We start from the raw sequence: 23,737 nt of genomic DNA, 5'->3' as shown, positions 1-23,737 counted from the left end.
TAAAGTGGTACATCCCAGACCAAAAAATAAGAAGTCACTGGTCACAACTCTGCCAATAAAGCAAAACTTCCTTCACGGTGATATTCCCTCTGCCCCAGATGTAGAATGTCCGCGGTAGACTGCCCCTCAAGCACGGGGCTCCCGATACCTGTTCTCTTCTTCCAGCTCATCCTTCCTGGTCATCATGGCCACGATGGCCTGTCGGAGTTCACCTAAGGAAGAAAGCCAAGTCCAAATTAACAGGCAGATCCCGCCTGCTACACCGCCCCTCACCGGTCTGGATTATGTGCTATTTAGGGCCACTTGTCTAGACAAGTTCCCTTTTCCCTTTCAAAAATAATTCCTATACAGTCTAAGAGATCCAGTGGGCTCAGTCAATCACTCTCATTAGCCACACAAAACCCAAAGGCAGAGCAGGATGAGAATAACTGTGGAGGTGTTTCCTTAGTGAATATAATCAGCCACTACAGGAGAAACAGGCTGGTAATTTCTAAGCGCTTTTCCAAGTCTCTAGTACCGGACAGCAACTGTTTTGAACAAGAGTATGTTCCCAGTTACAGCTGTTTATCAACCGCAGATCAGGCAGATCACATGACAACTGACTCCATACCGACACAGAAATACTCAAGTTCACTAAGAGATTTGGTTTTCCTGCGCTGACTCCCATAGACTCTGACGGGGGGGTGGGGCCTCTCCAATGCACAGTCCATAATTACCTATAGGAGTGACTCTCCTGACATCTTCAACGTTGGAAAGCATTCACTGATAGAAAATCACCCCTTTAAAATCAGTAAGCGCCCGAGTTTCCCACCTACATCAAAAACTTGTCACCGTCCACCCACGGCGGGCTGTTTACCGTAACACTCAGATCTCAAGACCAGGAACTTGTGAATTTCTCCGGGAGAGCCAGTTTTGTTCTATTTTTTTCCCTAAGGAACCCTGTGAACTTTCTGTCCCTCTTGGGACTGGCGGTGAGGAAGATCACAGCCAAAGTTACAAGTCCAGTGAGTGCGCGTGGCCCTGTGGCCACCACGACGTGTCCCAACCCTCCCTCTGATCGCCAACCTGTATTTCCACCTGCTGCCAATTTACATATAACCCGTCTCACTCTATTTTTTTCAATCTGTCTTAATATGCCGCTTCAAGTCCTCTTTTGGGAAGAAGAATGGTTTTTGGTTTCTTTTTTTTAGCTAAAATTTGAACGCTTCTACTTGCCAAGCTCTGTTCAAAGCCCATACTGGCGCTATCTTGTTTAGTCCTTTACATACACCTAAGAAACACTACCCCACACTGTTGGGGTACAAATAAATTGGAAAGAAGGGGGAAATGGGGGAGGAAGAGGACACAGATAAATAGGCAGGTCCCTCGGTCCCTTTATACTCAGGATGCCTGGGCACAAAGAGGCCCACCAAAGACCCTGAGGCAAGAAATAGGTCCCGGGACCCATGCTGTCCTCAGGCTGCTACAGAGGAGATAAAAGCCCACAGCCCAGGTCCCAGGGGAAGAAAGGGAAGGAGGGGAGTCATGGGGGCTCCTCCTCAGCTTCTGGGTCAGACACCAGAAGCCACTCTGTTCAGAAGAGATGGGACAAAAAATAGACCCTCCCTGTCTTTTCTGACCCAGAGCAGCCACGTGGGCATCACAAGGACACGACTAGGAGGTCCAGGTCCCAGCTTCCCCATCGCACCTGTGACAGCATGAAACCTGCGGGTCACACAGTGAGAAACTGGGCCTCCTAAGGTGCTGATGAGAAGGCGTGTCTGAGGTGTCCCTCTCCTGGTGTCACCAAGGAAGATTCAAAATTCATTGGGTCGATGCGAACTTACTGAGCACCTACAAAGTCCAAGCCCTGCTCTCGGCGCTGTGGGCAGAGGGTGAACAGAGGAGACCAAAGTCTCTACCTGCAGCAGGCAGGCCTCCTCCCCAGAAGGGGGACAAACAAAGCAGCACGGAGCAGTCGTGGCGACAAGACATGCCAGGAGGAAAGCCCGGCGCAGTACACAGACGGGTGGTGGGAGGGTGCCACGTCCTGGGGTGCTCTGGGAAGGCCTCTCTGGGGGACGACATGACAGCAGAGGCCCGAGGAAGGGAGGGAGCCAGCGTGCTGCTGTGTGGAGGGAAACACTCAACACGGCACAAGGCACGTGCAAAGGCGCAGGGACAGGCGTGAGCTTGCTCACACAAGGATGGCAGGGTGACCCGAGGAAGGCGGGAGGCCCACGTGGCCCTGCCCTCAGGGAGCTTGGAAGCTCGAGGACTCGATGACAATTCTAACGGCCACCAGCTAAGCACTCCGGGTACACTGTCTCCTTGGTGCCGCAGGGCAACTCTATGGAAGCTATCTCTGAGTCCCTTTTACAGGCCTAACAGGCTCAGGGAGAGGAAGTGTAAAGACACAACTGGAATCTGAGTCCAAATCTGTCCAGTTCCAGCCTCTGCACTCGACCCCAGGAAACAGCGATAATTACCACCACTCACATGCAGGGATGTAAGAGCTACTATTTCATCGACAGCGCACAGGAACATTAAGCCAGAAGAACGAACCTGAGAGGTAATTAAATAAGCTGCACAACCACACACCTTTACATGTCAGAGCCAGGAGGGAAACCGAGGCCTCCAACTGGCTGGGGAGAAGACCCTGGCCCGTGGGACGTGTGTGCTATGTCCAGAACCGAGGCCGCTGAGTGGCACGGGTCCAGGTAACAAGGCTGCAACCAGGACCCCTGGGGCTCAGTTCCTGGCACAGGTTGTAGAACCAGAGCCACACAGGATCCTCTGCACTTTTCGCAAGGTTTGAAAATTTGCAAAAGGGAAACAATGGGCAGGAAAAGCATTTCCAGACAAGATACTACTAAAGGTTAGAAAGAGCAGAGAGAGGGCAAGACTCGGAAGAACAGAGGGAAGGAGGGTTAGGCCCTTGGCAGAGATTTTTGTTTTGTTTTGTTTTTTAATTTTTATTGGAATATAGTTGATTTACAATGTTGTGTTAGTTTCAGACGTAGAGCAAAGTGAATCGGTTATACATATATGTATATCCACTCTTTTTTAGGTTCTTTTCCCATGTAGGTCATTAGAGAGTACTGAGAAGAGTTCCCTGTGCTCTACAGTAGGCCCTTACTAGTTACCTATTTTATCCTCAGCAGAGTTAATCAGCCTAAAGAGATAGGAAAGAGGCCGAGCCGCTGCCCTTCAGTCCCGGGGGGAAGAGAGCTGACAGCAACACAGATAAAAGTCACCGTGTGCTGCCTGCCCGGCGACGCCACGGGCTGCCTGAAGTTACAATGGCCCCCAGCTCACACACTCATTCATTAGTAAACATCTACTGAGCACCTACCTACTGCCTACAAGGCACCTTCCCAAGGGGAGAGCCAGGTTCCCGACTTACCTAAGGAAGGAGTCCTTAACAGCAGATTTCTTAACGGAGGACAATCACACACATTCACATGTGCCTACGAGGAGACAGCGTCTGCTTGGCTTTGCATTCTGAACGTGACCAGGTAATGAGGGCCCTGGCTCTCAGCCTCTCTGAGCCTTCCTGTCAGACACAAGGGGTGAATGGCACCCACCTTCCCACCTCCCTGGGATGCTGTAAGGTTCAGAGGAGAGACCAGACAGGACGGTACTAAGTCAAGGCACTGCCTCTCGCGGACGGCAGTGGGGAGCACTAATAATCTAGAAGAACTCAACGTAATGCTAGATTTCACATTTCTAACTAAAAACACTGATAAATCTGTAAAAACAAAAACCAGCCAGTAATTTAACCCCATGACACCACAGCCATGGGGGAAAAAAAAAAAAAATCAAGACTTAATATATCATTGAAGACAGGCCGGGTAGTGTCTCTTCGGTTCTTATCTTCAAGAAACCCAGAGCAGGTAGCGAGGCGGCAGCCAGGTACTGGAGACGCAGCCTCGGGAAACTGCTCCTTTACTCCAAGGCCTGTTTGAAATCTGAATCTTCTAACGAGGACTTCTTCTGGAGTTCTCAAGTGGCCGAAACTTCTTATGGGAGCAAAGGACTGGATAATCATCATTGCAACATGAGGCCAGAAGAAGTGATTTTTTTTTTTTTTTTTTTACATAGACTATTTTGTAAAGCGGTTTTAGGTTCCCAGCAAAATCGGGAGGAAGGTACAGAGGTTTTTCCGTCTACCAGCAGCCCCTACGCGTGCACAGCCTCCCTCATTATCAACAGCCCCCCCCAGAGTGGGACATTTGCTGCAACTGATGAACCCCTGCTGACCCATCATAATCACCCACAGTTACACCAGGCTTCGCTCTTGGTGCTGCATATTCCATGAGTTTGGAAAACTATGTGACAACACGTATCCCCCATGACAGCATCATTCAGAAGAGTTTCACTGCCCTAAAAATCCTCTGTGCTCTGCCTGCTCATCCCCCACTTCCCACTAACCCCTGGGGAAATCTCCTCTTAATCAAAGGAATCATGCCAGCCTTCTGTCCTGCAGCGCATGTCACACGTGTGCCTGATTCACACTAATGAGCCACGTGCACTGGATGTAAGTGGGATGAGAGCTCGGCAGAGCACACGTGCCCAGCACACGCACACCCACCACCAGGGCGCTTGGCACCGGGTACCCTGGACCCGACAGGACAGGAGGGGCGTGCTCCAGGGCCCTCAGTCCCGTGGCTGTGCCGAGCCTGTCCTGGAGGGAGCAGCTCGCTGCCCACGAACACGATCCTTATGCTGAGGTGTTGCTGCCATGCCCTCTCCTGGCGTCACCAGGTGTCACCAACCCCTTTACCTGGCTTCTAATGCAGACGGCAATCCAGCTGGGCCAGGAGCCTGTGACAGAGCCTTCCCGAGGGACTCTCCCCAAGGGATGTGACTGCACTATTTCGTCCCCACAAATGTGAGCGCCTCTCCCTGAATAAGCCCAACAGTTTTTCATTGTGGTGCAAACGTTTCACACGAGCTCTCTCCTCTTCATAGATGTTAACGGCTATGCCCGGGCACAATGCTATACAGCAGGTCTCTAGAGCTGACCCGTCTTGCTTGCCTGAAGCTTTACACCCGGTGAACAGCATCCCCCCATTCCCTCCTGCCCCAGCCCCTGGCAACCCCCCTTCCACTCTCTGCGTCTCAGAGTTCGACTATTTTAGATTCCTCATATAAGTGGAATTATGCGGTGTTTGTTCTTCTGGGTCCAGCTTATTTTACTTAACATAATGTCCTCCGGGTTCATCCATGTTGTCACCTATGGCAGGAATTCCTTCCTTTTTAAGGCTGAATAATATTCCAACACACTGTTGTTTCATGGATTTCCTCATGTTCACCAACCCCCTCCATCCCAATATGATAAAACCCATCTACTCAGGCCCAGATGAAAAGGCACCTCTTCTGGGAAGCCCTCCGTGATTCTCCTACCCCTCAGCAAGCTGCAGAGTGTGCAGTAGCTAACCGCCTCTGTCTCCTGCAATCACCTCACAACTCCTTAAAGGCGCACAGCATGCCGTGCATCTGGGGTCCCCAGAGCTCCCACACGCCAGGAGCTTGGTCAAGGTTTATGGAAAATAAGTGATGCAGAGAGACGATTCCTATCTGAGTACAACACAACTAAAATGGAGGGCAAAGGTACCAGCTGTCACGTGGCGGGTACTTCTGTGTCTAGTAACACGTCAGCACCAAAGCCTCGTTTCAATTCTCACGACCACCTAATGAGGACACTCAGAAACAAAGAGCAGGAATCCACACTGGGACAAGCCAAGCTGCCCGCGGGGCCCCAAGTCGCCTTCCAAACCCTCTCTAAGGCCAGAAATCGTGGAAATTGCCCTGAGCAGGTCCAAGAGCTGGAGAAAAATAAAGCGCTTCAGCGGGGACCTGCCAGGGGCAAGCAGGCCAGGTGTGGGTTCCAGTAGCTTCCATTCCAATGACAGGAGCGGGACCCATGGAAGGTTGCTACCAACAGGTCCCAGGGCTGGGGAGACCTGTGTTCAAGCCCCAGCTCAGCCATTTACTGCCTGGTAACCTCGCGCAGGTTTCCGCCTCAGCAAAACACAAAAGGGGATAAAGCCACATTTCCTGTGGGATGCTGACAGAGTAAACTGAAGTTCCCGGTGGTGTCCACACTGCAGCGAATGCAGGTTTCAGGGTCCTGTATTTCAGAGCATGATCTCTAGAGTCAGGACCCGGGTTCAAATCCTGCCTCTGCAGCTGGGTAACCTTGGGCAAGTTACCCACCCTCTCTGAGCACCTGACTCCCTTATCTACAAATGGAATCTTTACAGTCTCTATCTCACAGAAGCATTTTTATTTTTCACAGAAGCATTGTTAAGGATTCAACGCCCAGCACATAGAAAGCCTTCAACAAATGTTACTGATCACCATAATTAGTGCCTTTCCCTTCAATGGCAGAGGCGGAAAGACGGGGGCCAAGGCAGCAGTGACCATCCGAGCACAAGTGGGTTCCCCTGGTCACATTTTCAGGAGTGACAGGATTTACTGAGCTCCTGTGTATCTCAACCTTGGGAAATAAAAAGGAATTTTTTTAAGTGGTCTATGCCCTAGAGCAGCAGACTAGACAATAGAATTTTATGAGCCATCAAACCAGCTCGGCATGGGCAATGTGGGAAATCAGACCCTAAGAGTGAGGTGCCAACTGGAGGAGACTGCACAAGTGTCAGGTCAGGTTCTGGACTTTTAGGCCCAGCACGTGGGGATCCCAAACATCACCACCCAGGCTTTTGCAGCTGAAAAGCGTACAGCCCATGGGGGAAAGAAAACTTGGAGGAGGAAGTGTTTCCCAGGAGGACCCAGAAAAGGTATGAACGCTCTTTTGGCAAAGAACAGCCACGAGTAGCTGCACTGAGACGTCTTGGCCACAAGGTCACCTTGAAGGGGCCACAATCACGCTGCACAGAAGCCACAGAAGCAGGGGGCCGGCCATCGCTGACTGACCCAGACCATCATCCTGTCATCACCCTTCCTTCCCCCGCCCCACACGCTGTGCATCTCCAGCCTCTTGGACCATGCCCTGTAGCTGCATCAACATCAAAATGACTGAGGACACAAATACAGGTAACGCAGTACTCTGATACCTCAAATCTTTAAAAAAAAAAAAAAAAAAAAAAAAAAATCCATCGCTGTCAGACTGTCCTCTCCGCCTTCCCCAAGTTACCGTCACAGAACATTCATGGTTAATGGTGAAAAAGGCAACGGCCTGAGAGCTGGTATCCGCGCACCCCCGTAAAAAAAAAAAAAAAAAAAAAATTGCCCTTTTGACAGGCTTTAACTTTCTATGCATTCGCTTTGCTGACTCTCCTTGCACAGGTAATGCTGGGATTGATTTCCATACATCACGTAAACATTCTACTTCTCCGAGCTCCAGTGACACACACTGGCAGAGGCGCTCCCTAACTTGCAATTTTGTCTCCTCTCCCCAGCGCCGCGCACCCCATTATTTGTTAGTGTCTATCACTGGGATTGCCTTCCTCTTTATTACCTGCCTCAGCACACATGTCGAGGGGCAACAGGGCAACCTTTCTGCACTGCAGCCTCTGCAGAGCCCGGCTGAATCGGGGTCTCCCTCTCCTGAGGCTGAAAGGCAAAGAATGATCCATCTCGAAATCAGTTCCTTGCCTGGCTTCAGAGAACTGAACAGCAAATCCAGTCAAGAACACAGGAGAATGTTAACCGTAGGGAATCAGTCTGGGATACAGAGCATTTTGAATCACTGCAGAAAGGATGGATTTGTCCATAAATGTTGCCAGGGCAGGGTACCATTTTGGGAGAAAGAAACAAGACTTAAATCTCTGCAGCTACTACATATGGAAATAAAGTTCAGACAGAATAATTTAAATATGTGAAATGCAGCAATAAAAACAATACAAATATGGGAACAAACATTTATGCCATATGTAGCAGCACAAGCCCATCTTAACATGCAAGCAAAGAACAAGTCCATTAAGGAAATGATAGTTTTGCTTTTTTTTTTTTTTTTTTTTTTTTTAACTTTTGCACACTGAGGGCCAATCTAACAAAAAACGGGTCCACTGTGGAAACCAAGCTCCTAAGCAATTTGGGGCAGCGAACAGGCAGAGTGGAAAGAACACAGGTCTTCTAATCAAATCCCAGATCCCACAGGTCTCAGCTCTGGGTCCCTCCTCGCCTCTCCGTCCCCTCAGCTGGAAAAACGGTGTTAATATCACTGACCTCCCCGGACAGGGCAGGGCTCGGCGGCGTCAGTTTTACTGCAACACAGCCCCACTGTCTGTTTACATATTGTCTACGCTGCTGTCATGCTACTGAGGCAGATCTGAGCTACTGTGACAGAGACCGAGGGGCCGCACGGCCTAAAACATTTACCAGCTGGTCCTTTAAGGAAAAGTTAGGGGAACATCCAGAAGCTCTTGCCCCCGCTCCCCATGCCAGCCTTCTCCACTGCGGGCCCTCTGCGGTTAGGTGTGTGGCCTGCCAGACACCGGTGCCGACGGTGGGGCCCCATGGCTGGAACCCAAGAAGGGGCTGCGGGCCCGGCTTTAATAAATGCAACACAGCACTGGAGCAGCTGCTGCCTCAGACACTGTGGATCCCTCTTGCCTCTTCAAAGGTCCCCTCAGTTTTGCCTCTGTCCCTCCAGCTGTCCCTGCTCAGCCTCCTGCCCTAGATCATCTACTTCTACCCTCACTGGTTCCCCAGAGGCGAGCCAGCCGAGGGCCTGCACTGCACACGGGTTGGAGCTTCAGGCGTCTGTAGGGTGAGGTGGTGGTGAGACCGAGGGTGGCTGGCTGACTCTGATAGAGACTTCCAGAAGTTTGGGATGGGCCACAGTCTCCGACAAAGGAGGATGGGAGCAGAGGCATCTGGCCCAAGAGCAAACAGTTCTAAGTCGCTCCACCAAGATCCACCTGTTGAGAGCTTAGCCAAGGACGGTTTGCTGGGTCCCTTTTGTTGCCAGGTGCAGAGGCCTGGCCAGGGAAACATGAGATGCGGGCACCAGGAAGAAGCCCACCCAAGAGAAAAGCCAATAAAGCCCCTCCGGGAGGACAAGACCACTCAACGCAGAGAGAAGGCTGAGTTTAGCCAAGTGGCTGGCATCTGAAATGTCAGGCACGAGCCACAGAGCCCTGGGCCTGATAATGGGGCAAAGCCACAGGGGATCCCAGACTCTGAAAAGGATCCCTGTTGATTCAGTAAACTCGCCACTGGCTGGCTTGGTCTCTTGCTGTACTAGTATCACCAAGACAGCTCTCTGAGAGCAGAGACCGAGCGGCCCTAGGAATGAGGCAGGCACGTCGGGACCCAGAACCCAGGCCCCTGTGAGCCCTCACATCCTCCACCCTGCTGTGCTAACCTGAGAAGATTCCGAGTTCCAGCCCATCAAGCCAAGGAGAGCTCAATGGACCCCTCCTTCCCTGAGCCCCGCCGCACCTTTTTATTTTCACCTCCATGAAAGCTCTGTCCCTCAGAGTGGACTTGTTCTTCTGCAGTTGTGGCTACCAAAGCCCCACCCCCAAGCCTGTGAGCCCCTGACAGCGGGGACCCCGGGGACCAGCACAGCCCCTGGGCACAGTACCCACAAGACCAGCAGAATGAGTCAAGGGCCGGATGAATAAATGGATTAATAAACGAGTGAATGACTGACACCCGCTGCTAAAATCTGCCCCTCACCTCCAGGAACTGAGCATGGGATGGGCCGGGCAGAAATGTCTAGTGCGTTTAATAATAAATTCAAGGCCTCGCCAGAGGAGCTAACTACCAGTTCACAGCTGTAAGTTCCTGCCCCAGTGACAGGGATTCAGGCTCAAAATGAGCTTTTTCCAATATGTGTCTCATGAATGGATACACATGGGAGGGAAGGGACGAATTCTATTTCACGACCATGACCTAAAACGGGGCAAGCCTGCAAAACCATTCCCTCCCCCTTGGCACATGAACCCAACCACACGAGTCCCAAGATCAGCAGAGCAGCGGCCAACCTCCGCTGGCCAAGGACCCAAACAGAAACAAAGACACACACCACAGAGAATGCTCTATTCTCACAATGAGAATGGGCGTCAGAGGTCGCTACATAAAGTACTGAAACAGTGACATCGAGGGTGGAGGGAAGAGCCTTCTCATCTCCAGCCATTAAAGGCCCTCCAGGAGGGAAATTATCTTGAGATCAATTGGTCTTCAACTCCCTTTTCAAGATTAAAGGGAGAAAACTCCATGACTGTAACTAGACATCTGGGCACGTGCGGGCATGTGCAAGCACACGCACACGCTCTCTCCCACATACATAGAGCTGTGTAATAATTCTTTGGCTTTATATAGCATCTTTTTGCGAAGACCTCAAAGAGCCTTTACAAACACTCCCCTGGGGCCCGTACTCAGTTATATTTAAAGAGAGGGCTCACAAGGGCACATGCACAGAAATAAACAGTGCTCTTCTGTGAATATATACTTAACCTACACCGCTGTTTTCCAAACTTATACTGCTTTTTATATCTTTTTCTGCCTACCCACTCCCTTTCCTTTTATCTCTAAAAGAAAGGATGAACTATATTGAGCCCGAAACATAACTTTTTAAATCGCTCTCGGGCCCATTCTAGCTTTTTGTCCTGTTTCTCTTTCCTGCCTCTCCTTTTCCCCTGCCCACCCAGAGTTTCTGTCTTGCACTTTGTTATGACGAACAAATGAAAATACCCCAGGACACATTCCCAGTGTTCAGATGGCCAGTGGCTGCCATGCATTGTTTCCTGTATGCCCAGCAAGGCGAGAAGCACCTGAAATACACCATCTCACTGGGTTCTCACAACATCCCCGAGAAGCAAAGTTTACTACACCCATTGTATGAATCAGGAAACAGAGGCCCAGAGAAGGCAAGGGATTTGCCCCGTGCCACACAACCAGGAGGTGGCAGGGCAAGGACAGGGCAAGGTGCTCAGGTTCCCTCGGAAGCCTGTCCCCGAGCTGCGGCACCGTGCCTAGCAGTCCCCTGGAATGGAGCACACGCCCTAGAGACTCAACCAGCTCCTGGTGCATGGCCTCCAACAACCTTCCCAACCTTTCTCTGCCCTCCAGGAAAATCAGGAATCTGATTAAATTTTGCCCCTCCAACACCCAACCCCACCCCCACCGTAAAACAATTGTTTCTACATAATCTGGAAAGGAGAGGAAAGGTTTGAGGAACTCATGGAAACAGAATGAGAAACTAGAAAATCACAAGGGATAAGAAACATCTCTTTCAATATCTTGATAAAGTTCTAAATCTTTGTGAACTTTTCCATGTGCGTAATTGTGGGTTTTCTTGCTCACTGGTGTGTGTGCACTCTCTCACACACATAGGTGCACGCGCACGCACGTATAGTGTTTGTTTATAATGACTTGTAATACAAATGTTAAGGCAGGTGTCCCCAAAGCAAATGCAGACAGGACCAAAAAGTAATGCTAGTGAATGCAGTAACGTGCTCCGAGGGACACATCCCGTGGGGACGGCGGGAAGAGGGGCAGATGTGCCCGGCGAAGGCAGCACTCCTGCCTCCAGTCCACTGTCCCACGCAGGGACGCAGCCCCGCTCTGAGAAGCCAACACCCGCATTTCTACACAAATCTGATTTTAAAGGCTGTTTGTTAACAAAGGTTTTTACCAGCCTGGCCCAACACATCACGGCTCCAGGCCCCCACCTGAGACCCTCTGCCCTGAAGTTTGAGTTCCTGACGGCCAATTATTTTGAAAACGTCAAGATAAGTGGCACACAACAACGCAGAGCCATTTCTGAAAAATCAGCTTTCTGTTCCACGTCAGAGAATGTCAAAAGTGTAGAGCTGGAAGGGGCCTGAATGGGGCTCTAATGGAGGCAGAGACCCCCAGGAGATGGAGAGAACGGGCAAGGGCTGGACCCTCCAGGGCATCCGCCCAAGAACCCCAAAGCGATTAACTCAGGGAGCAAAAAGGGTCTGAGCAGCCCTGCCCTGCCCCACTCAGAAAGGCCTAGAAAAGAGAGCATCTGAGAACATACGAAATCATCAGAAGGTTAGAAGGGGTAAATGGGGGGAGGGGGGTCTTAATTTCATGCTTTTCCGCATATCAAGGAGTCAAGAGCCTATATTCATTCTCTAAAAATTAAAAAGAAAAAAAAAGGCATCATTCAGCTTTAAAGAGGTATCCACCAGAAGAACTAAAATCAGAAACAATTGTAAGGTGAAGTTGCTTCAAGGAGAAGAAATGGAACTGAGTGTTTTATGGGCAGTAAGAAGCAGGTGGGGTGGAGGTGGGGGGATAATTGAGGTTTTTTAAAATAACGTACTGAGGTAAAAGTCACATAACATAAAATTAACCATCTGAAAGTGAACAATTCAGTGGCATTTTAGTACATTCAGAGTTTTGTGCAATTGCCACTTCTGTCCAGTCCTGACACACCTCCAGCACCCGAAAGTAAAACCCCTCCCCCACGAAGCAGCTTCTCCCACACGTGCCCCCCTCCCCAAACCCGGAGAACCACTAATCTGCTTTCTGGCTCTGTGGAATTTCCTATCCAAGCTATTTCACATAAACTGCATCCTACAACATGTAACCTTTTGTATCTGGCTTCTTTCACTGAGCATAATGCTTTCAAGGTTCATCCACGTAGCAGGTGTCAGCACTTTATTCCTTTAAATGGCTGAATAATATTCCCTTGTATGGAGAGACCACATTTTGTCCCTCCCCTCATCCACTGATGGATATCTGGGCTGTTCCTACCTTTGGGCTGTTGTGAACAGTGCTCCCGTGAACATCTGTGTACATGTACTTGAGTCCCCATTTTCAACTCTTTTGGGTCTCTGCTTGCGAGTGAAATTCTGGGGACAAGCGGTGATTCTATCTCACTTTCTGAAGAGCTGCCAAACTTTCCCGCAGGCATCGTGGCTTAAAATCACTACATCTCATGGAACAGTTCAGAAATCTGTATGGTGAATGTCTTCGCCCTCACCACCCAGCATGGCCAGTTCTTATTATTTTGCCATATTCTCTTCAAATATTTTTTAACAAGACATTACAGATGTAGTTGAAAAATAAATTATGGAGGGGGTTGGGAGGAAAGGGGCAGAAGCCAGCTGCTCACCCGGGTGGCGTGCTACTGCAGGGGCGGCAGGGTGTGCGCTCAGCCGTCACACTCCAAGGTCGTCCTCTTCTCCTTCACCAGCATGCAAGGAGATGCTAGTTACGTGCACAAGTGTTTTATGAGAAAGACCCAGTGAGAAACATGTAGCAGAACCAGTGAAGTGTCTGGGTTAAGGTGACAAGTGGAATACCGGTGTTAACTAGATAGTATTAGATAAATATGAAGCCGTGAAAAGCAGGGCTTACCTGCTCTGTATTGCAAAGGGGCTCAATCAGCAGGCACCCAGAGAGAGTGCCTTTGTACATTCTACAAAGGTGTTCACGTGGGCACTACTGAATAACTTAGGCCATCCTACTGCTATAACAGCATGATTCCACTCAGTAACATCCCCCGCCAACACACACACACACACACACACACACACACACACACACACACACACACACAATCTGTGCCGTGCAGTAGGGGCCGGCAAAAACTAATCTCTTTGGACAGAGCACGTCCTATCCCGCTGGGTCCCACCCGTGCCGGAGGTTTGACCGGCCTGGCTCCTGAAGCCAGGCAGATCTATAACCCCTGGGTAAACCGGGGAGCCGCCTTCTTCCTTTGGGGTGTGGAGGAGACTCCAATCCCTATCACAGGACAGGATTCCCAACCAAGAGGAAAACAATGCTGGTAGCACTGCCCTTCCCCACTAGTTCAAAGACTCCACCTCCAGAATCCTCTGGCCCCACCACTTCAGGTATGTATTAGTCAATCAGAAGTAGTTCCTCCCCAGAGAATGGTCTCCCAAGGCTGACGAGATCCTGTCAGCATCCCTGACATCCATGGACCACCTTAATCACGAGATAAGAGGGCAACCCACCCCATTCTGCCTAGTGCAGCTCCTTCACGGGTGCAGGAGCTTTGTCCAGGGTGCTGGATTACAGGTACAGAGAATGAAGACTCCATTGAAAGAGGTGACTTTCCTGGCTTCAGGCTCTGGGAAAAGGAAAGCCTCTCTCTCCCACAGATCTCTCTCTCCAGGGTCTGGACCTGGCAGAGCCTAGAGCGGGTAAGGGAGCACCCACGTGGCGGGGGTGGGGACGGAGCAGATGGCAGACATTAGTGGAATGGTTCTCCAGACACGCTGGGCTGCATGTTAGAACCACTTAGGAAGCTAATCAACAACAACAACAACCAAAAACCGAACCTCAGATTGTTCCACAGACCAGCTAATCCAGAATTGGGGTGGGACCCAGGCAGCAGTGTTTTTGTGCAAAGCTCCTCACTGATTCCAGTGTGCAGCCACAGCTGGGAAGCAGGGCTGCAGGAGACCCCAAGCTGAAGATGACTCAGCATGGCAGCAGTGGTACCAGGTAACGTTCAAAATCGCCTACTGTGGGCCAGGCGACATCCAGAGAACTTTACAGACATTACTTCAATCAATACTCTGAACAAGCACATGCTGTCTGAGTTCCTATTTTTCAGATGCGCAAACCAAGGTTCAGAGAGGTCAAACAATGTTCTCAGGGACACACAGCTAGGAAGCTAGGGCACCTGCTAGGCCTAGCGCCTGTTCCTCACCACTAGGCTGCAGAGCCAGCTACAGGGGCCTCTGCCCTTTGTCCTGAACAATCACAGTGGTTTCTCTGGGGAAGTGTTTGCAGAAAGGGGGCTGATACCTATACCCCAACATTCAGACAAGCCCTATTAACTATTCCAGCCTGGCCTCCGTCCAAGGCACCGCGGGAGTATTAAAGGGGACAGAGTGTCCCCCAAGAGAAGGCATGGGGTTTCAGTGTGACAGGGGCACCCAAAAGGGAAAAGTCGATGGAGAGGAGAGACAGGGCCTCAGGGTCTAGCTGCCCCTTTGCACATGGCAATTTTTCATCCACTACCAACCTTGAAGCATAGGTCTGGGCTTGGCTGTATTAAAGGAGCCAAGTTCCTTATTTCATAGAACGGGTGGTGTCCAAGCCCGTTTTACAGGTGGAAAAACCAAGACATTAAATGACTTTCCTAATAACAGCTGCTAGCAGGGCACATGCCATGTGCCAGACACTGGGTGAAACTGTGTGTGTAAATTGTCTCATTAAACCCTCCAAACAGCCCCACAAAGTAGGTGCTCAAATCAAATCCATTTTATAAATAAGGAAACGGGGACTTCCCTGGTGGCACAGTGGTTAAGAATCCGCCTGCCAATGCAGGGGACACGGGTTCGAGCCCTGGTCCAGAAGATCCCACATGCCGCGGAGCAACAAAGCCCGTGCACCACAACTACTGAGCCTGCGTGCCACAACTACTGAAGCCCATGTGCCTAGAGCCCATGCTCCACAACAAGAGAAGCCACCGCAATGAGGAGCCTGTGTACCGCAACGAAGAGTAGCCCCCGCTCGCTGCAATTAGAGAAAGCCTGCGCGCAGCAACAAAGACCCAACGCAGCCAAAAACAAATAATAAATAAATAAATTTATAAAAATAAATAAATAAATAAGGAAACAGACACAGAGATCAGAACATAAGCCATTTGACACTGGCACCCACAACCATAACTACCATGTGATACTCTCCCCCCAGCCCCACCGGGGGGGTCTCAGAAAGAGGAGGCCAGGGCTCCATGCCAGCCCTGTATTCTACCCCCAAAATCAACATTCTCAGGATTTTCATCTTGAGAAGAACCAAGCCTCGGCAGATTCTGGGCGGAGTCAGTTTGGCCAGAGGTCGTGGACATGCTTTCCCCCCGGCTTCTCCTCATCACTCCATTAACAGCCCTCAGGAGGAGCCCTGGAGACCAACTGAGCCTGGGGATCCAGTGCTGCCTGAACACAAGAGGCCCCCTGGATGCTGGAGGTCTGAGGGCAATCACATTCCCTTACTTTACTTAAGCTGGTTCAAGCTGGTTTCTGGCAACTGTGACCAAATGAATCATCCCTCACTTGCTGCAGCTTGGAACCTACATGAGGTGGCACTGGAGTCAGTGTGGCCAGCAAGCTGGGAGACACAGAGGACAAGAAAAGATGTGCAATGTGACAACGAGAACAGGTAAGGATGCCAGGTCCACAGTTGGTCCAGCTGTGCTTTAAGTATGTCACACCCACTTTGGGTCTGAGATGTTCAATCTGTAAGATGAGGAGGTTAGACAAGCTGACCCTCTGGAACCCTCCTGGCTCTGAGAGGCTGTGATCATCATGGGTAGCAGATGAGCCTCCCTAGCTTCTGGCTCCAATAAGCAAACGGGAAGCACCAGGTATCCCCCTCATCTGCTCTACCCGCTGGCTGCCTGCACTTGGCTGGACTGTCAAGTGCAACCAGCAGAAACATGACCCTGACCTGGCTAAAGCCCCGGGTCTGCCCAGGGGGCAGCAACACCAGCACCTGCTGAGACTGGCCTCAGGCACAGCAGGGTGGTGGGGTTAACTGACGGCAAGGAAGACTAATTGCATGTGAAATACCCATAAATAATCAGGACATCAGCTGCACAGCTTCCGTCCACCCTCAGGCTGTGGTATCGTATGTGTAGGCAACTGTCAAACAGACCCACACACATAATCTGCAATTAATTAGAAGCACATGGCTACTGAGAGGGCACAGGCAGACCTCATGCCAGATGGAGTCACACCAACTCTACGCTGTCCTGCTCCACACTTGGACGCTTTGATGTCTGCTACACAGAACACAAGCTCCCGGTCGCCAAGATGGCCCGGGTTCCAGGCTCAGCTCTGCCACTTACGTCCTGTGCAGCCATGGGTGTGTCACCTGCCCTCTCTGAACCTGCTTCCCCTCCTCTGAAATGGGCTTGATGGCACCTCATCCACCTCCAAGGTTACAGAGGGAGAGGAGGCACGCGGAGCTCAGTCAGCCGAAGGTGAGCTGATGTCTGGCCGAGCTGGCACCCCTCAAGCCATGAACACAGGGAAGCGAGGCCGAACGACGCTCCCGCGTCTTACACTTGAGGCAAGTGAGGCTCAGAAAGGTGGAGTGACACCCGAGACACACCCAAGACACAAGTGGCCGAGAAACCATGCAAACAGCTGGGCTCTCCCGAGGCCGAGTCCACCACGCTGTCCCTGGGCGTCCTGTTTTCCTTCGCCACTGCCCAACACCACGCACACTCCCCCGAGCGTCCCAGCGACTCAGGAGCGGAGGCGACCTCTAACACCGGGCAGGGTACGGGCAGGGTACGGGAGTCACAGGTCAAGCTGCCCTCGGTGCAGGTAACAGAGACTCCCAGGCTCAGATCAGGAGGGTGTTCAGAGCCACCCCGCTGGAGGAAGAGCGTCACTGCAAACTGACCCAGCAGTGGCCTTTCACATTCACGGATGTAACACTTCACTCCTGCTGCGCCTTGAAAACCCAACTCAGACGTTGGGGCAGCCCTAGGCCTCCGTTGGACCTTTCACCACCTCCCCTGCTACGTGGCAAATTCTGTGGGAGGGGGAGTAAGCCTGTCACCTGTGACGACTCCCTCCACGCCCGACCTGCTGCTTTGCCTGACAGTTCTCGAAAGTGGAGGGGCCGTGTGGCTCGGTTCTGCTTGCAGAGATGTAAAGAGAAGTCTGCCAAGTGGGCTTGTGGGAAGGCTTCTATTTTGCTGATAAAGGGAAGAAACAGCCAGGGCTACCCCTTCTCCCTTGCTTCCTGCTCAAAAATGGGTATGGTCGCCAGAACAGCAGCAACCATCTTGCAAACACGAGGCGACCAACATTAGGATGAAAACTAACCACCAAAGAGGTTCGGGCAGAAAGAACCTGCATCCCTGGCAGCACCGAGCTGCTGAACCAGGCCGGCAACCTCCGACGCCCACACTTCCCGTTCTAGGAGGAAAATAAATGCCTGCTTAAGCCACCGCTAGTGGATTTTCAACTACTTGCAGCTGAAAGCACTCCTCACTGACTTAACAGCCTCCACACAGCACCCCTCTTGGGTCTACCTCTTTGCCTCTGAAGGCCTCTCTGGGACCAGCCGCACACGGAGCCCAGATCCCACTGGGAGCCGAGCTACCTGTCCTCCCTGAGCCTCAGTGTCCCCTGTTACAATGGGGTCACACTCCCTGTGCCACGGATTGGCCCTGGGGAGTAAACGAGATAAAATACTTGATGGGGTGTGACAATCTGCACACAGCAGGGCCTCAATATTCCCTGACTTCCCTGGGAGACAGCACAGCCAAAACACACCCCAGCTTCGTGGTCAGATGGGCTTAGGTTTGAAGCACCTGGCTCTGTCAGTACCTGCTGTTTTACCTCAGGCAGATGAATTAACCTCTCTGAACCCATTTCCTCACCTGTAAAATGGGGAGATCAAATTCACCTCCTTCGGCTACTGTGGGAATTAGAGGAGAATGAGTAGAAGGCACCAGGCACCAGTAGGAGCTGGAAGGTCCATCCCCTCCCTCCATCCTATTCACGCCCCCCACCCCAGGGCAGAATCACCCCACAGTATAACCGAGCAGGACCCTGTGGGGCCTTCCCAGACAGACCTCCACCACCACCATGTCCTCTGCCTGCCTCTTGCTTGCAGAAAAACTTTAGCCTCCTAGGCCTTCCCCAGGTTCCAAAGAATAAACTTAATCAGAGAAGTGAAAAAATGGAAAACAGCCAAGCAGGACAAAATAATAATAGTTTAGCCGTTAAACAAAGTCAAGGACCTTTAGTTCCTCCTCAAGGGCTACAGATAATATTCTGAGCCAAATCCTTTGAGCTGTTTTGCAGAGACTGAAACTCTCACCAGGTGGAAGAAGTTAACTGCATGCTGACCACCAGCTCCTAGACTCCAGCCAGGCTGCAACCAGAAGTTGATGATGTTGAACCCAATTACCTCACCACCAACCAATCAGAAGAATGTCCAGGAGCTGATCACATACCCCACAACCCCCTCCCCCACCCTGAAAGCCATCCGGGAGTTCAGGCCTTTCGAGCGCTAGCTGCTTGGCCTCCTTGCTTGGTGCCTGCAATAAACCCAGCACTTTCCTTCAGCACAACCCAGTGTCAGTAGATTGGCTTTACTGCATGTGCGCACGCGGACCCAAGTTTGGTTCAGTAACAACAGCAAATCCTCGCCTCAGAGCAGCCAAGTTTGTGCAGCTAAGTGCCTTCCGGCTCCCTTTCCCCAACATTGGACGAGGTCAGGAAGGAAAAGCGTTGCCCCAGGTGAACAGGCTGAAAACCTCTTCCTGGCGCAAATGGTCACCCTCGACTCAGCTGGGGATTTGCACCTAACAGAAAGCAGCCCAGGAGAATGAGCTCCCTTCTTTCATGCTGAATCCCTGTCCCCAAGACTTAAAAGGCCGCAGAGGGGCTTCCCTGGTGGCGCAGCAGTTGAGAATCTGCCTGCCAATGCAGGGGACACGGGTTCCAGCCCTGGTCTGGGGGGATCCCACATGCCGCGGAGCAGCTGAGCCCGTGAGCCACAACTACTGAGCCTGCGCGTCTGGAGCCTGTGCTCCGCAAGGAGAGGCCACGACAGTGAGAGGCCCGCGCACCGTGATGAAGAGTGGCCCCCGCTCACCGCAACTGGAGAAAGCCCTCACGCAGAAACAAAGACCCAACACGGCCAAAAATAAATGAATAAATAAATTTATAAAAAAAAAAAAAAAGCCGCAGAGGCAGGCCACCCTGCTTTCGGATGGTGCAGCCAGGCCTGGGACTCATACCTGGAGGCCAGCCTGGAGGCGGCATGAGAAATGACGGTGTTCTTTGGGTGCTCTTGGTGTGGAGAGTTACGACTCCCAGGCTGCATCGATTCCTCACAGTGAGACTCCAAACCCCCAATGAAACCCGAAGGAGGGAGGAGGGTGCGAGGTGGAGGCCGCAGACTGCCGGCTGGCAGGCCTCCCAATGAGAACACACAAGGAAGGACCCAGGCGCTGGAAGGAGCAGCAGGCAGGAGGCGGGCACCCCTCGAGGTAGGGGTCCCCCAAGGCCACAAAGGGAAGTGCGCTAGGCCTGAGCCCAGAGCAGGCACCCTCCTCACTCGGGCCACGGTCCATCTGCCCAGGCTGCTCCTAAAACCACGGGAGGGGAGGGCAGAGGCAGGAGCAGAAACCAGCCCCTCTGCGGGCTTCAGACCAGCAGGGGAAGCAGGCTTTAAACAAACAGAAAGAAACCGTCACAAACTGACGCCGGGAAGGGAAAGACTAGGGAGCGAGAACCACGTGAAGGGGCGTGAACCACGTGAGGGGGCGTGAACCACGTGAGGGGGCGTGGCCGGGCCAGGCTGAGGAAAATGAAAGTGAAAATTGGAGGTGATGAAGTAAGAGTCCTCAGGTGGGCAGAGGGGGTGGGGGGAGGAGAGCATCCAAGCAGAGGGAAGGGTCTGGCGAGTCTGAGAACTGCCCAGAGGCCAGTGTGGTAGGACAGTGAGTGACAAGCACAGGGGACGGGGATGAGAAAGGGCAGACAGGTTTTAAAGGCCGTGGCAGGAATTCAGGTTTTGCCCCACGTGCAGAAAAAGGCCACCGCAGGGATCAGAGCAGGCAAGGGCGGGGCGGGGCGGGGGGGTGGCGGGAGTCCACGTACCCGGGTCCCATCTGCCCAGGTAAACCGCCCTCCCGCCCAGAGGACAAGTGTGCAGCGGACAAGTCTTCAGTGCCTCTTTCTAAGTGTCCTCGTACACGTTCCAGTTATTAAAACCCTGGTACCCGAGGAAAAAATACCCTTTTCCGTTAATAATCAGGTTTGCTCCCCTAGGCCGCCAGCCCGTCTTTCAGGGGCCCGGGGCCTACGGACCCCAGAGCTGGCTTTAGGCGCAGGCCTGGTGGGAAGTGACGGTGGATTGTGTGTCTTCAAAAGCCTTCTGGAGACCGGGAGCTAAGCAGCCAACCCCTCACCCCTGCCCCCCTCAGCGAGACGCCCTCCCGTCCTCGGGGCTCCTCGTGGTGGGGCTCAGCGGGCCAGGAGGCGGCCCTGGAGGCTTGCTTCTGGGTTCCTCACAGCCTATGGTCTGAGGCATCTGTGTAAAACCCACTCATCTGGAGAGAAGAAACTCTGGGCCAAGTTCCACCCTGAAAGCTAGAAAATTAGTCTTTAATCAGACGAATACACAGGCACCGTGGTGGGCGGCAAGAGATATTAAACTGGGGAGGGTGGACCCCATTAGGGCCGGGGCTGGCTGAGCAGAAGTAAACAAATAATATTTCCACCTCTATCCTGCCTTGGGAACCTTGTGGGGGGGGCATGTCCCCGAGCAGGGACATGGGAAGAGAGTCACTTGAGACTGTCTGCAGCTTGAGACCGACAAGCCGCGGCTGAGAAGTCCCCACCAGCTCCAGCTCACGGCCCGCAGCCCCCTCCAGGTTTCCAGCACACCTGCAAACCTCGCACTCACTCTGCCCTGTGAGGAGAGCAGGCAGATGAGATCACTCCATTTTAAAGGTGAGGAAATTGGAAGCTAAAGAGGCTAACCCTGGGGTCTGCAAGGATGTCCACATCTTTCTCGTGAGAACTTCCTAGAGCCGGGGCTGGGCTTCTCAGCCGGACAGCCTCCCACCCCCGTGTCCTCTCCGCGCTCCAGGGAGTGCAGCTCCGCGGCGTGTGCACAGGGCCCCGCGTACGCGGTTAGGACCATGCCGTAGCTGGTGAACGGAGCAGAGGCTTCAGGCTTGAGCCTGGGTTCAATCCTTGCTCCAGCAAGGACCAGCTGTGTAACGCTGAGTACCGACCTCCCTGGTCCCCAGCGGTGGCATCTGGGCACAGGGATACAATCACCCAACTCACGGGGTTGCTGAGGGGATTGAGTAAGTTACAGGCTACAAAAGCTTCTGCCCAGACACAGTAGGTGCCCCACAAGCCTGGACACCTCTAACCCTCTCCTAAAAGACAAGAGGACACGACACCTCCAAAACCCAAAGGGTTAAGGGGCGGAGCCAGAACCAGCATCCAGGTGCTCCCAGCGCACCTGCTGCCGTGGTCTCCGTGGTCAAGTCATCCTGCTTTACAGAAGTCACCGACCAAGTCTTCCCAGGGCCTGGCCTGGCACTTCCCCTGAACAGGCACCGGGACCAGCACGCTAGCCCTAACAGCCAGGTGGCGCTCTCCCCAGCCTCACCCCAGCCCCTATTCATTTCCACCAGTGCTTCTCAAAGAGTGTCAGAGAAGGTCAGGAAAAGTCAACTTCCTGTGCCACCAGGAGGGCTTCTCGTGCCCTGAGGATTGTCCAGGAAGAGCCTGACCTTCCATGCCAAGCCTGTCTGCCATCTCAGCTGGAGTGGCATCATTATCCTCTCTGGGACTGCAAACAGCAATTGATACATCAACGGGAAATCTCTGTGGCTTAACACTGACCTTTCCCTATTTCCTATGCTTTTCTAGCAATTCCTAATACATTTCCATTTCTATGTCTCATTCCGGGGCTGTCAGTCAATCCTTGGCCTTAAAAAAAGAAAAGCCCATGGCCGAAGTCATGTCATAGCTTCACCAGTACCTCACTCTATCACTGAAAACAAGCTCTGTAATCTCTCCAGGCTGCACTTTTTCACACACAAGATGGACAAAAGAACACCTTCCCACAGGATCATGGGGAGGATGAGTGAGGATGCGAAGGCAGAGTCCGGCCACAGGTGGGCAGTCAACACGCTGACACCTACTGATTGCCTATTAATCACCTTGATTCTGTTCTGTCCACTAGACCAACAATGATGCATCACTCACGAGGGGCACCAGGCACAACGTTGCCCACACACAGCGGATGAGAGAAGAGAGACGAGACTCGACCTCTGAGCCCCCCGCCCGCCCTTAAAGAGCTTGCAGACTTGCCGAGGCGGCTGCCAGGCAAACAGTAAGCGTGGAGTGGAGTGATGGAGACCAGCAAAGACGGCAGAGGCCGCCAAAAGCCTGTGCGGTGAGGAGGGCCAAGAAATCCTTCCTCAGAGGAAAGATGCCGCACAAAGGCTTGGAGGGTGAGCAGCAGTTGCCCCCAAATTGGGTAAGACCCCCATAACAGAGAGAACTGCTTCTGTCAGGAAGTGCACACTCAACTCCCTGGGGCCAGCGGGTGGGGCCGCGAGGAACTGGCAACGGCCTGCTACAGGGGGCAGCCACTCTCCGGCGACCGCGGTGGTGCTGTGCAAACATGCCCGGGGACCACAGAGGTTCTGATTTCTCCACTGAGGTCAGATGTACTGGTTTATTGATGTTGTTTTTAACATGAAAATCTCCCAATGATTCAGTGTTGGCAACTACATTTCTAAAAACGTTTTCAACACCGCGCAGCCCAGATGAAACCCCTCTGCAGACCACCAGTTTGGCACCTATGGGCATAAGGGAATGCAGAAAGTGAGGGGACCACACAGTAAGCGCCAGAGAACGGTCAGCTGTTTACATGAGGGCCAAGAACACAGAATGGTGGGAGATGAGGCAGGGGCTGCTCACGGAAGGTCCCGGACTCGATCCCCGAGGATGGGCTGCCTCTGAAGGGATTTTCGAAAGTGCCACCTATGGTGCTGGCCACGTGGATCTACATCAGTGATAACATCTCTCACTGCTACACATGCGTGCACACATGTGCAACAGCTCACATAAGAACTGGCAGAATCCAGATAAGGTCTGTAGCGGTGTCAGTTCCCTGGTTTTACCAATGTGCTATGGTTCTGTAAGATGTTATCGGGGGAAGCTTGGGGAATGGCACATGGAAATTCTCTACTACAATTTATAAATTCTTGTGAGGCTTAAAGTCTTTCAAAACAGAAAGTTTTATATATATGTGTGTGTGTGTGTGT

The 23,737-nt window shown here is 52.2% G+C and overlaps 1 protein-coding gene across 16 annotated transcripts in view; it reads right to left on the bottom strand.

Moving 5' to 3' along the window:
* SNX29 (sorting nexin 29) overlaps positions 1-23,737 on the bottom strand; it is a 557,079-nt gene that overhangs the window by 426,327 nt on the left and 107,015 nt on the right. For all 16 annotated transcript variants that reach the window (XR_014235418.1, XR_014235419.1, XR_014235420.1 and 13 more), the window contains one exon: positions 149-212. Coding sequence is in view for 9 of the 16 variants with exons in the window: in XM_082359262.1 (XP_082215388.1) it covers positions 149-212 (64 nt within the window). In the remaining 7 variants the exon portion in view is untranslated. The remainder of the gene's footprint in view (positions 1-148; positions 213-23,737) is intronic.

This window comes from Balaenoptera borealis (genome assembly GCF_965194805.1).
Source record: "Balaenoptera borealis genome assembly, chromosome: 16".
In the NCBI taxonomy this organism is placed as follows: Eukaryota; Metazoa; Chordata; class Mammalia; order Artiodactyla; family Balaenopteridae; genus Balaenoptera; species Balaenoptera borealis.
The sequence above is the reverse complement of the archived record's forward strand: the minus strand, read 5'-3'. Positions and strand labels throughout refer to the sequence as shown.